This window comes from Pristiophorus japonicus, chromosome 13 (genome assembly GCF_044704955.1).
Source record: "Pristiophorus japonicus isolate sPriJap1 chromosome 13, sPriJap1.hap1, whole genome shotgun sequence".
Classification (NCBI taxonomy): Eukaryota; Metazoa; Chordata; class Chondrichthyes; family Pristiophoridae; genus Pristiophorus; species Pristiophorus japonicus.
Window position 1 is genome coordinate 117,541,978 of NC_091989.1, and position 14,534 is coordinate 117,556,511.

At 45.9% G+C, this 14,534-nt stretch overlaps 1 protein-coding gene across 8 annotated transcripts in view; it reads left to right on the forward strand.

Annotated features, from left to right (window-relative positions):
• The window catches only part of plekhg4 (pleckstrin homology domain containing, family G (with RhoGef domain) member 4), a 447,922-nt gene that overhangs the window by 238,280 nt on the left and 195,108 nt on the right, over positions 1 to 14,534 (forward strand). For all 8 annotated transcript variants that reach the window (XM_070897923.1, XM_070897924.1, XM_070897919.1 and 5 more), the window contains one exon: positions 12,576 to 12,821. In XM_070897923.1, coding sequence (XP_070754024.1) covers positions 12,576 to 12,821 — 246 coding nt within the window. The remainder of the gene's footprint in view (positions 1 to 12,575; positions 12,822 to 14,534) is intronic.

The following is a 14,534-nucleotide window of genomic DNA, read 5'->3' on the forward strand; positions in this document are numbered from 1 at the left end:
ATCATTACAATTATAAATTTAATAATTTAATACTTACTCTTGCGAATGCAACAAAACTGTTCCAGCACTTAAGGCATTGGTCTGCCTCACAACTATCATGGGCCACAGATGAGACAAGAGCAGCGATATCCGCCCATATTTTTTGGTAAATCCGGGGTGGAGGTTTCCCATGCCCACTATTGTGTTCCTAACACAGATGGGACTGCACACAGGGAGGTTAAAGTAAAAGTGACCTCAATTTTTATTAAGACACTCCAGAGTGAAGAACAGGCCTTAGGGGCCGGCTTATATACAGTGCTCCCAAGGGATGCTGGGATCCCTTGGGACTTCAGGGGATGCGCTCCCTGGTGGCAGAACATGGAAGTGCATGCTTTACAGATACACAACATCACTCCCGTCCCCCCGCCCCCTCAAAGTCAAAGTGGAAACTATTTACAAGGTGAGGCGGTCGGAAGCCTTTCTTTCCCCGGTGGACCGCCTCGGTACAAACGTCTGTTCTGGTGTGTTGGCTGTGCCCTCGCTGGGCTGGCGTGTTGTTGGCCCTGCAGGGCTGCTGGGTGAGCCTGGTCTTGCTGGGCTGTTGGGCGTGATGGGTTCGATTTCCGGGGTGGTGTCGTTGATCCTTTGGGTGTGTGTTGTGGGCTCGAAAAAGGTGGTGTCTGCTGTGGGTTGTTCAGGGCAGTCTGTGAACCGCAGCCTTGTTTGGTCCAGGTGCTTTCTGAAAATTTGTCCATTGTCTAGTTTGACTACAAACACCCTACTCCCTTCTTTAGCTATCACCGTGCCCGCGATCCACTTGGGACCATGTCGATAGTTTAGCACATACACAGGGTCATTCAGATCAATTTCCCGTGACACAGTGGCGTGACCATCGTTTACATTTTGTTGCTGCCGCCTGCTCTCTACCTGATCATGCAGGTTGGGGTGAACCAGCGAGAGTCTGGTTTTAAGTGTCCTTTTTATGAGTAGCTCAGCCGGGGGCACCCCTGTGAGCGAGTGGGGTCTCGTGCAGTAGCTCAGCAGTACTCGGGACAGGCGGGTTTGGAGTGGGCCTTCTGTGACTCGTTTAAGGCTCTGTTTGATTGTTTGTACTGCCCGCTCTGCCTGCCCATTGGAGGCTGGTTTAAACGGGACCGAGGTGACATGTTTGATCCCATTGCGGGTCATGAATTCTTTAAACTCTGCACTAGTGAAACATGGCCCGTTGTCACTGACCAGTATGTCAGGCAGGTCGTGGGTGGCAAACATGGTCCTCAGGCTTTCAATGGTGGCGGTGCTTCCCGACATTATTTCACATTCAATCCATTTTGAAAAAGCATCCACCACCACCAGGAACATTTTACCGAGAAACGGGCCCGCATAGTCGACATGAATCCTTGACCATTGTCTGGAGGGCCAGGACCACAAACTTAGTGGTGCCTCTCTGGGCATGTTGCTCAACTGAGCACACATGTTGCATTGCCGTACACAGGACTCTTAAGTCAGAGTCGATACCAGGCCAACACATGTGGGATCTGGCTATCGATTTCATCATTACTATACCCGGGTGTGTGCTGTGGAGATCCGAGATGAATGTCTCCCTGCCCTTTTTGGGTGGCACTTCGCGGTTACCCCACAACAGGCAGTCTGCCTGAATGGACAGCTCGTCCTTTCGCCGCTGGAACGGCTTGATTGGCTCTTGCATTTCAACGGTGATCCTGGCCCAGCTCCCATGCAGTACAGTTTTTCTTTACTAGGGACAGCAGAGGATCTTGGCTGGTCCAAGTCCTAATCTGGCGGGCCGTGACAGGTGATTTATCGTTTTCAAACGCTTCCATGACCATCAACAAGTCTGCAGGCTGCGCCATTTCCACCCCCGTGGTGGGCAATGGTGGCCGACTGAGAGCATCCGCACAGTTCTCGGTGCCTGGCCTGTGGCGGATGGTATAGTTATATGCTGATAGCGCGAGTGCCCACCTTTATATGCGGGCTGAGGCATTAATATTTATCCCCTTGTTTTCAGCGAACAGGGATATGAGGGGCTTGTGATTGGTTTCCAGCTCAAATTTGAAGCCAAACAGGTAGTGATGCATTTTCTTTACCCCGAACACACACGCTAATGATTCTTTCTCAATCATGCTGTAGGCTCTCTCGGCTTTAGACAAGCTCCTGGAGGCATAGGCGATAGGTTGCAACTTCCCCGCAACGTTAGCTTGTTGTAATACACACCCGACTCCATACGACGACGCATCACATGCTAGCACAAGTCTTTTACACGGGTTATACAATACAAGCAGCTTGTTGGAGCATAAAATGTTTCTGGCTTTCTCAAAAGCAATTACTTGTTTTTTTTCCCCATATCCAGTTCTCGCCTTTACGCAATAACACATGTAGGGGCTCTAAGAGGGTGCTTAACCCCGGTATGAAGTTACCAAAATAGTTGAGGAGTCCCAGGAAAGACCGCAGCTCCGTGAAGTTCTGTGGCCTGGGCGCGTTCCTGATAGCCTCTGTCTTGGCATCTGTGGGCCGAATGCCGTCCGCCGCGATCTTTCTCCCCAAAAACTTCACTTCTGTTGCCATGACTCTTTTCGACCTCTTCAGCTGCAGCCCTACGCAATCCAGTCGCTGGAGGACCTCCTCCATGTTTTGTAGGTGCTCAACGGTGTCCCGACCCCTGACCAATATGATGTCCTGAAAAACCAACGTGCGTGGTCCCTACTTGAGTAGGCTCTCCATGTTTCTCTGGAAGATCACTGCAGCCGACCGAATTCCAAACAGGCATCTGTTGTAGATGAACAGTCCCTTGTGCATGCTGATGCAGGTGAGACCCTTCGAAGACGACTCCTGCTTCTAATCATGTAGGCCGAAATCAGGTCGAGCTTGGTGAACGTCTTGCCTCCTGCCAGCGTCGCAAATAGGTCATCTGGCTTAGGTAGCGGGTATTGGTCCTGTAGCGAGAAACGATTAATAGTTACTTTATAATCGCCACAAATCCTGACCGTGCCATCACTTTTGAGTACTGGAACAATCGGGCTGGCCCACTCGCTGAATTCCACTGGGGAGATGATGCCCTCACGTTGCAGCCTGTCCAGCTCGATTTCCACTCTCTCCCTCATCATGTGAGGTACCGCTCACGCCTTGTGGTGAATGGGTCGTGCCTCTGGGACCAAATGGATCCGCACCTTCGCCCCGAAAAAGTTTCCAATGCCTGGCTCAAAAAGGGATGTAAACTTGTTAAGAACCTGGGTACATGAGGTCTCATCGACATGTGATAGCGCTCGGATGTCATCGCAGTTCCAGCGGATTTTGCCCAGCCAGCTCCTTCCAAGCAGTGTGGGGCCATCGCCCGGGACAATCCAGAGTGGCAGTTCGTGCACCGTGCCCTCGTAGGTGACCTTGACCATGGCGCTGCCCTGGACACTGATAAGCTCTTTGGTGTACGTTCTCAGTTTCGTGTGGATGGGGCTCAATGCTGGTCTGAGTGCGTTGTTGCACCAGTCTCTCAAACATCTTTTTACTCGTGATGGATTGGCTAGCGCCAGTGTCCAGTTCCATGTCTACGGGTAAGCCATTCAATTTTACATTTAGCATTCTAGGTGGACATTTCATCGAAAATGTGTGCACCCCGTGTACTTCAGCATCTGCCTTCTCTCTCTCTCAGGCTCGAAATTGCTTTGATCCACCATAGACCGATCTTCCTCTGCCACGTGGTGGTTAGCAGGTTTTACACAGCTTGCAGCTCGTCTGCAAGTTTGTTGGAGGTGCCCCATTGTTCCACAACTCTTGCAAACATACCCTTTGAAGCGGCATGAATAGGCTGAATGGAAGCCTCCACAACGCCAACAAGGTGTGAATTGCCTTGCATTCATCCTTTGTTGCGGACTCAGTCATCTGGGTCACCTGAGGCCTGCTGGCAATTGCAGACTCATGGTTTCTGGCCTGTACATTTCTGCTCGCAAGCACAGTTCCAGTTAATTTATGAACATTGCTAGCACTTGTGTGCTGAGAGATTTGTTTGGTGTTATCACTGGTGGACATAAACGCCTGTGCTATTGCAATGGCCTTACTGAGGAACGGTGTCTCTACAGTCAAAAGTTTTCGTAGGATAGTCTTGTGGCCAATGCCCAGTACAAAAAAGTCTCTGAGCATTTGCTCCAGGTAGCCATCAAACTCACATTGAACTGCAAGTCACCTTAACTCGGCGACGTAGCTTGCCACTTCCTGACCTTCAGATCGCTGGCATGTGTAGAATCGATACCTCGCCATCAGCACGCTCTCCCTCGGGCTAAAATGCTCCCGAACCATTGTATACAGCTCCTCATACGACTTATCTGTGGGTTTCACCGGAGCCAGAAGATTTTTCATTAGGCTGTAGGTCGGTGCCCCACAGACCATGAGGAGGACCGCTCTCCTTTTTGCAGTGCTTCCTTCTCCGTCCAGCTCGTTGGCTACAAAGTACTGGTCTAGCCGTTCGACATAGGCTTCCCAGTCCTCATCCTCCGAGAACTTCGCCAAGATGCCCACAGTTTGCTGCATCTTTGCGTTGGATTCATATACTCGTTGCCAGTTATCTTGTTCCAAACACAGATGAGACTGCACACAGGGAGGTTAAAGTAACAGTGACCTCAGTCTTTATTAAGACACTCCAGAGTGAGAAACAGGCCTTAGCAGCCGGCTTATATACAGTGCTCCCAAGGGATGCTGGGATCCCTTGGGACTTCAGGGGATGCGCTCCCTGGTGGCGGAACATAGGAGTGCATGCTTTACAGATACACAACACCCACCTCGGGTTAATTGGCCCCACCGAGTCCTGACCTCGTTCACTTGGGCCTCATTAGTTTCTTCTGAGATGGCTTTCGCTCTCCTTCTCCCTGCAACCTCCTCCAGACATTCTCCCGAATCCTTGTGGGACATCTCCATCATGTAGATTGTTTAGCACTCCTTCAAAATATACTTTGTCGAAAAGCTTCTTCTCTCTCTCCCCCTCCCTTTGTCTTCTGTGCATGCGCAGATGACCCTGACCTCCCGACTTGTGGGAAAAGTTCTTTGCCTGAAAAAAAACCACGCATGTGCAGAACGGTCGTTGCTGTGGATGACTGAATACATCGCTATCGCCTATTTCACATCACTAAGGCTATCACCCAAATGAAAAAGGCGAAACTAGCGGTTTTTAAAATGGCCGATATTCCAGCGATCCTGAAAAAAAAAGTACTCAGCCTGGAAATATTGCTCAAAACGATCATAGTGGAAAGTCTAGCCTCTGGAGTGTTTTGAAAATGAAAACAAGAATTTTGAAGATAATTCTAGTCCAAAGTATTGAGGCAGGGAGACTTTCTGACCTTCAGTTTTTCCTTCGTCAATTAGCAAAAAATTGCAAATAGAAACAAATGAGAAAGTGAGCATTTCATGTTGCCTATAGACTCCTATCCTTATATTTTAATTGTACCAAAACATGTAGTGATAAGATTTTCCTGTAATAAACTAAGTTATTTCTATATAAAATTGTATTGATTAACATATTGTTACTCTCACAGCACAGAAACATCCCACATCTAACTCACAAAATATATTGACTACTGTCTGCATAAAATGGGCACAAGTGTAAACCAACATCCCCTTTCGACACGCATGCATGTAACTTTAAAAGTGTGTATATCTAATTAAAATATCAAGGAGCGATAGTCTGTTCTTGGAAGGGAGGTGATGCGGGACAGAGGAGACTACGCATATTTGAAGGGACCACCTGCATTACTCCCCATGTTATTTGGGGAATTACAAGATGTTGCTGACTTCCTTGCTTCACAGAGGGCATCATGGGAATCAGCTCCTCTCCTCTTGTGATGCCCACTATGAGGATGAGGAGTTTGCATTCCAGAGCAGCTCTTTTCGTTTACTTAACATAGGATATACAGCTCAGAAGCAGGCCATTCGGCCCAACCAACCCATGCTCCACTTGAGCCTCCGCTTTTCTTTCCTCATCTAAATCTACCAACATAACCCTCTGTTCCCATCTCCCTCATATTCTTATTTAGCCTCCCCTTAAATGCATCTATACTATTCGCTTCAACCGCTCCCTGTGGTAGCAAGTTCTACATTCTCACCACTCTCTGGGTAAAGAATTTCCTTCTGAATTCCCTATTTTCTTTTTTGACAGCTATCTTATATTGATATTTTGTTCTTCCCCGCAAGTGGAAACACTCTTTGTGTCTACTCTATCAAAAGCTTTCATAATTTTAAAGACCTCTATTAGGTCATCCCTCAGCCTTCTCTTTTCAAGAGAAAAGAGACCCAGCTGGTTCATCCTTTTCTGATGGGTATAATTGCGCATTTCTGGTATCATTCTTGTAAATCTTTCTTGCACCCTCTCCAATGCCTCTTTAACCTTTTTGTAAGAATACTTGGGAGTTCAAAGGAGAGTCAGCCTATTTAGGACTCGAGGCCACCTTCCTGTAAAACCCAGATGACAGCTGCCTAGCGGGAGGTCACCAATCGAGTCAATAAGGAAGTGGTGTGCTGGTATCTAGAGTATGGCAAAAAAATTAATGTGTTCCTCACTTTTATATTTGTTCTTGTTGCATTAATCAAACATCTCACAAGCCTAAATTTGGAACTGCTGAACCCTCGAAGAGGAGCCATTTGAAATACTGTACACAACTATTCCCCTTGTGCATATATTCTTTCATTGTGCCAAAGCTGACTAATGGAGATGGCAGCTGAAAAACAGTTGAAGAGTTGAGGAAATCCTGGAGTCAGCAGCCTTGAGGATATCACTGTTCTAAGATCCAGCCACCCAACGTTTATTCTTCAAATAATTTGGGCACCGTGGAAAATGGCACAATGAAGGCATTATGGCTACTTCCTAGATAACAGCTACTGACATACCTAACATTTCTGAGCTCAGATACCACCTGCATACTAATTAAGTGCAAACCTCATTTATTCATAAAGGTTATTGGGTGAAAAGTTCTAGGGGCCGAAATTGCCCACCGCCCGAAACGAGGCGCACCTACCATTTTCGCTGTGTTCTGGCCACCCCAATGCATGGGACGGCCTAACTGACAAAATTCAGAACATCGGGGCTTTTTTTGGAGCAGGCGAAAATGGTCTCATCATGGGGGCAGAATTGAGGGCAGGGAGGTGGGACGGAAGTGGGGACAGGGAAGAGTAGCCAAAGCTGTCATCGCGCGGGCACGTCATAACGTCTCTCCCCTTCAATTAAAGGGGAGGGCCGCTGCAAGCTCTGCAGCCACTTTAGTGGCAAATACTGGGCCACCAGGGAGGGTTTCGGCCGGGCCAACGGTCCCGGCAGTTGGCTGACAAAAAAAAATTGGATGCCGTTGCCGGCAGCAGCACCTCTCCTTTAAGGACAGCGTGGAAAAGCTGTCGGGGGTGGTACCGCTCCCGCTGGGCAGTTCCGGAAAAGGGACAATTTCCTGAGGGGCAATTTTGTGAAGGGGTCCCCGCCAGTCGGTAAGGGGTTGGTGCGTGCACGCCGCGGCGGGAAAACAGGCGGAGCGGTCCCAGACACTGCTCCAAACCTGAGGAAGGGCAATTTTCAAAATGGCAGCCCCTCCATGGAGACTCGGCGGCCATTCCGACCGACCCATGGCCGCCGCTTTCAGTCGGCCAGAGGACTTCTAGAAAAGGGCAGTTTCGGCCCCCTAATGTCGATATGGGTATTATGTGCAACACCTTGCACTTGAGGGAAGACTACTGCCCAGTGAAAACTGTCCAGTTGATGCCTCCTTTCCACAGGAAAGAGAAGTTGTTGCCATAAACGTGCATGATGCATGAATCCAGTGCAGACTGCCTGCAGTGGCTTGGAGTTATCTATGAAAGCATGAAAGTTTCCTGTTATTTCAACCTTCAGTTCTGTGGAAAGATCCATCTTTGATTTCGAGGTATGTGCAGATCATCATGCAACAGATGGCACTTCTCCATGACAGCCTGTCTTGTGAAGCAGAGGTGTCTACAAATTTCATCCAAGGTGTCCTGATGCAGGTCCCGGGATAGTGACACATGTAGCAAAAACACCTGAGTGGTCATTGTACCTGTATTTGTTGGCCTCTCACAAACTTCTCTTCCTCACCTTAAATGTGCACCATGTTTGGAATCCTCACCTATTTGTATAGTGCAATGTAAAAGTCAGCAGCAACCAAGCATATTAGCCTGGAATAGATACAAAATGCAGGACTACCCAACAAAATAAAGCTTTACATGGTGCAGATTGTAGCAAAACCCATAAGAAAAAGTAAAAAAACATTTTCATTTGCTGTGTTCAAACTACTCATAAACTGCTGGAAATAGTTGATGAACACTTTCTGGAAGCCAAGTTGGAGTAGAAAGACTGCTCCACAACAATCTGATGCCTCTCTGCAGGTTTTAATTGAGGAATTGATGGGAAGGAGGGAGCAGCTTTTCCCCACAAGCCGCAAGGAGTGTCTCCAAGGTCAGGACGGATGTGGCTGAAAGGATCAGTGCTTCGAGCATCACCCCTAAGGACCTGTCATCGGTGTAGGAAGAAGTTCCATGATAGAAACATAGAAAATAGGTGCAGGAGTGTAGGCCATTCGGCCCTTCGAGCCTGCATCACCATTCAATAAGATCATGGCTGATCATTCACCTCAGTACCCCTTTCCTGCTTTCTCGCCATACCCCTTGATCCCTTTAGCTATAAGGGCCATCTCTAACTCCCTCTTGAATATATCTAAGAAACTGGCCTCAACAACTTTCTGCGGTAGAGAATTCCACAGGTTAACAACACTCTTGAGTGAAGAAGTTTCTCCTCATCGCGATCCTAAATGGCTTACCTCTTAACCTTAGACTGTGACCCCTGGTCTGGACTTCCCCAGTATCGGGAACATTCTTCCTACCTCTAACCTGTCCAATCCCGTCATAATTTTATGTTTCTATGAGATCTCCTCTCAGTCATCTAAACTCCAGTGAATACAGGCCCAATCGATCCAGTCTCTCCTCATATGTCAGTCCTGCCATTCCAGGAATCAGTCTAGCGAACCTTCGCTGCACTCCCTCAATAGCAAGAACGTCCTTGCTCAGATTAGAAGATCAAAACTGAACACAATATTCCAGGTGAGGCCTCACCGAGGCCCTGTACAACTGTAGCAAGACCTCCCTGCTCCTATACTCAAATCCCCTAGCTATGAAGGCCAACATGCCATTTGCCTTCTTCACCGCCTGCTGTACCTACATGACAACTTTCAATGACTGATGTACCATGACACCCAGGTCTTATTGCACCTCCCCTTTTCCTAATCTGTCGCCGTTGAGATAATATTTTGCCTTCCTGTTTTTGCCACCAAAGTGGATAACCTCACATTTACCCACATTATATTGCATCTGTCATGCATTTGCTCATTCACCTAATCTGTCCAAGTCACCCTGCAGCCTCTTAGCATCCTCCTCACGGCTCACACCGCCATCCAGCTTAGTGTCATCTGCAAACTTGGAGATATTACACTCAATTCCTTCATCTAAATCATTGCTGTATATTGTAAATAGCTGGGGTAATAGCTGGTGTAAATAGCACTGAACCCTGCGGCACCCCACTAGTCACTGCCTGCCATTCTGAAAAGGACGCGTTTATTCCGACTCTCTGCTTCCTGTCTGCCAACCAGTTCTCTATCCACGTCAATACATTACCCCCAATGCCATGTACTTTAATTTTGCACACTAATCTCTTGTGTGGCAGCTTGTCAAAAGCCTTTTGAAAGTCCAAATACACCACATCCACTGGTTCTCCCTTGTCCACTCTACTAGTTACATCCTCAAAAAATTCTAGAAGATTTGTCAAGCATGATTTCCCTTTTATAAATCCATGCTGACTTGGGCTGATCCTGTCACTGCTTTCCAAATGCGCTGCTATTTCATCTTTAATAATTGATTCCAACATTTTCCCCACTACCGACGTTAGGCTAACCAGTCTATAATTCCCTATTTTCTCTCCCGCTCCTTTTTTTAAAAAGTGGTGTAACATTAGCTACCCTCCAGTCCATAGGAACTGATCCAGAGTCGATAGACTGTTGGAAAATGATCACCAATGCATCCATTTTTCTCGGGCCACTTCCTTAGGTACTCTGGGATGCAGACCATCAGGCCCTGGGGATTTATTGGCCTTCAATCCCATCAATTTCCCTAACACAATTTCCTGACTAATAAGGATTTCCTTCAGTTCCTCCTTCTCGCTAGACCCTTGGTGCCCTAGTATTTCCGGAAGGTTATTTGTGTCTTCCTTCGTGAAGACAGAACCAAAGTATTTGTTCAATCGGTCTGCATTTCTTTGTTTGCCATTATAAATTCACCTGATTCTGACTGCAAGGGACCTATGTTTGTCTTCACTAATCTTTTTCTCTTTACATATCTATAGAAGTTTTTGCAGTCAGTTTTTATGTTCCCAGCAAGCTTTCTCTCATACTCTTTTTCCCCCTTTCGAATTAAACCCTTTGTCCTCCTCTGCTGAATTCTAAATTTCTCCCAATCCTCAGGTTTGCTGCTTTTTCTGTTCAATTTATATGCCTCTTCCTTGGATTTAACACTATCCCTAATTTCCCTTGTTAGCCACAGTTGAGCCACCTTCCCCGATTTATTTTTATTCCAGACAGGGATGTACAATTGTTGAAGTTCATCCATGTGATCTTTAAATGTTTGCCATTGTCTATCCACCGTCAACCCTTTAAGTATCATTCGCCATTCTATTCTAGCCAATACACATCTTATACCTTCGAAGTTACCTTTCCTTAAGTTCAGGGCCCTAGTCTCTGAATCAACTGTGTCACTCTCCATCTTAATAAAGAATTCAACTATATTATGGTCACTCTTCTACAAGGGGCCTCGCACAACAAGATTGCTAATTAGTCCTTTCTCATTACACATCACTCCACTAGTCAGTGTTTGCCAAACGGAAAATGACCCATTTATCCCGTCTCTCTGTTTGTTTTCTGTTAGTTAGCCCATCCATGCTAATATATTACCCCCAACCCCGTAAGCTTTTATCTTGTGCAGTAACCCCATTTGTGGCACCTTATCGAATGCCTTCTGGAAATGCAAATACACTACATCCTCTGGTTCCCCCTTATCCACCCTGCTCGTTACATCCTCAAAGAACTCCAGCAAATTTGTCAAACATGATTTCCCTTTGTGAAGAACATCAACATAGCTATTGGGCACCATTTAAGCTAGATAGTGGGGTGGGGAGGAGGGGATGGGGTGCAGCAAGAGTAACAAATGGGGTTCAGACCATGCATAATTAAGGCAAAACAATCAGAACAGCTGAGAATCAAGTATCCCAGAGAGTATCTCACTGCACAGTCAGCAAGCCCCTTTAGACGTATTGAATGTTAAATGGTTGACTGTGAAATTGTTGTGGGGCAAGACAACATTTGGGTTATGCTGTAGACTGCTAGGTAAAAATAAAAGGAACCACTTAATTCTTGATTATCATGACGAAGGGTGAGTGAAAAAAGGATTGTACTACTGAAGGACTTGAGCCAATCCAGCATAAATAAGGAATTCCCGAATGGGGAATTCTGAGCTCGGTGCAGTGCATTATTGCTTCCAGATTCTGCACAAGGAATCTGATGAAATGTCTGTCTTCAGGACTTTTTATTATTATTTAATGAATATTAGTTGAACAGCTGAGCAGTCGTGATCATAGCTCAATTATTTTCAATCTGACATTGGAAACAGTGCAAGCACCCAACCTTACTTCAGCATGTAACTTTAGGTAGGCAAACATAAGTGCTATGAGGGCTGTGATTAATAGCATAGAAGGGAAGGGCATTAATTAAGCATAAATAGACTTTCAAAAACATTATGTGGGAGGAAGTTAAAACTCTTAACAGACGTCACTTTAGAACTCAATCTTAATTTAGGATTGAAGTGTCATGACCTCCACGGTTTGTTTTAATGGAATATAACCTGTGCAGTTTGTTCTTTTTGTTCTTTAATAGTTTTTGGTTCCTGTTTGCAGTATAGAGATGCAATGATTAATAGACTGTAGAGTACAAGTACAGAAATAAAACAATTACTTTAAGTTCAACTGATTTTTGTTTTCATTTATAAATTATCCAAACTGGAATGGATTTGCTGGACCTGTTTTGCTTTCGTTAGTGCCAGTCGTTTTAATTTTTGGTAATGCAGGTTGAAAGTAGTGATCTTACTCAGATTTATTTTGTATTTTTCCTAGTAGAATCAGTGACATTTTTATTATTGAAGGTACTTTTTCGTTGCATTGGTAGGCAATTTTAAATGATTGACCAATATGTTTTTGGACAAATGTGGCTTAATATGCCATCGCGCTGATTATGTACACCTTGAACCAAGGAATTGGTATATATTATGCCCGTTTTACACCCCAAAAAAGGGCAACACACACTCATTTCTACCCCAATGTGTCCAAAAACCTTAGTGTTGAATGTGGCAGGATGCTGGATCAGGATGTACATTGAGTTTGACACTTCTGCTTTAGAAACCATTTCCTGGATAGAATGGAGGACCTTTGAAGGGATTTGTGTATTTTTGATGGGCATGTTTTTTCTGAATATAGGAATTATTCACTTTGAATTTATCTTGTCCACTAGGATTTGATTCTAAAACAAATGATAAATTGGATACAGAAAAAGGAAGTTTTGATGAAGATACTTTCAACCTACCGGATGAACCTCTGAAAACCTCACTGATTACACAGTGCATTATGAACAGGCAAGAATCGATGACAGTCAAACAGCCTGAGGCGTCATCTCCCTTACCGCTTAAACATAACCTACCAACACTGTCTCAAGAAATCAACTTCGATGTTCTCAATTCTGGGGTAGCATGTTTGACTGGTAGGTACTTATTAACATTAATGTTTTTAAATTCCATACATCTTCAGCACAGCAGTCCTTTGAATGGGTGTAGTGTCTTCAAACAGAGCTGCTAGTACATGTGGGTGTATGGATAAATTATCATGTGAGAGAAAGTTTCAGACTTTGCTATATTTGATTATTGCAGTTTGCTCGAAGTTCTGTATGAAGTTACATTTTCTATTTGTCGTTTATACTCCCAATTTTTTTTTTATTTTCTGAGCTTTACATTGGGAAGTTTATTTTAAGAAGTTACATTCTTATATTGATTTATTTTTGAAAAATAATCAAAACTGAATCAGGGTAAGTAATATTGTCAATTCTGTTTTGCTTCCATCCTCCAATTCTCTACCCTACAAATAGCTTCTGGACATCAATCGCCTGCTGCACCAGTCTCTGAATTTGAACAGTGGTTCATCGATGCTCCGTGCCGGCTCCATCTTGCCTACTTCGGCTTTGTTCCTCCATAGAACCTCTGATTTTGACTCTGGTCTCCCTTCTATAACCTATTCCCTGCTACTACCAGGAAATATGTATCCCATTAATTACTACATAACCAGGCTTATATAACCTGAGCTTTTCCCTGTGTCCATTCATGTGCGCACTTTGGCTGCCGCTCTGGACGCAAGCCATTCACTTCTATTTCCACTTTTTTCTCCCCGCTTTTCCTCTTTTCTCTATCCCTCCCTGATCGCTCTCTCCTGTCGTCATGCCTCCTTTCATCTCTTCTCTCTCGGATACTCTGTCCTCCCAAATCCCTACCCCAATCCTTCATTACTCTTCCACCTTCCTACTCTCCTGCTGTCATCCCAGGCTTGACTCCCTCTTGGATAAGCCTACAGCTTCCCTCTGTGCATCTCTTGGCATCCTCTGAAGGGCTCATCGAGGCACTTGTTGCTGCCTCCTTACGAGTAGCAACTCCAACTGCCCCATCATACTCTCTCACTGATCTTCCAGCCCAGCGCGCCTGCTGGGGACTAATCTTGCCAATCGCCTCCCCGTCCAACGCACCCCTCTCAGTGCTGACCCTGTGGACACTGGCAGTGGATCATCCATCACTGACCCTTTCCACATCTCCATCAAGAATGTCCATTCACTTGCGAACAAGGCCCTTTCCATCCATGAACCTATCGTGGATGATTGCATCGATATCATGGCCCTGACGGAATCTTGGCTGAGGGGTGGTTACACCTTACTCTTAAACGAAACTGGAAGCCTGGCTTATACCTGCCATCCCTTGCCCCATCCAGACCGCCATGGTTATGGTATGGCTCTCAACACCAAATCACACCTTACTATGTACCCTTACTCCTCTGGCACTTTCTCCTCCTTTGAGCATCTCATCTTATTCCACCCCTCTCACCTCTCATTTAAAATTCTCCTTCTCTACCGTCTACCCAAAATAAATTGATAAAAATGTTATTCCCGAGATATGCCTCTGCACCGAGCGACTTCTCATCCTCGGTGATTTCAACCTCCATCTCAATTCATCATGCTTTCTCTCTTCTGATTTCACTAGCCTCCTATCCTCCCTTAATCTCTCACTCCATGTAAACTCCCCAACCTATATTCCTGCCCATCTCCTCGACCTTGCCTCTTACTGCCTCCCCCCCCCGCCCCCAACCCGGCTCCTTCGCACAGCCCCTTCCACCCTGCCTGCTCGGCCCCTTCCACCCCAACTGCCTCTTTTCCTTT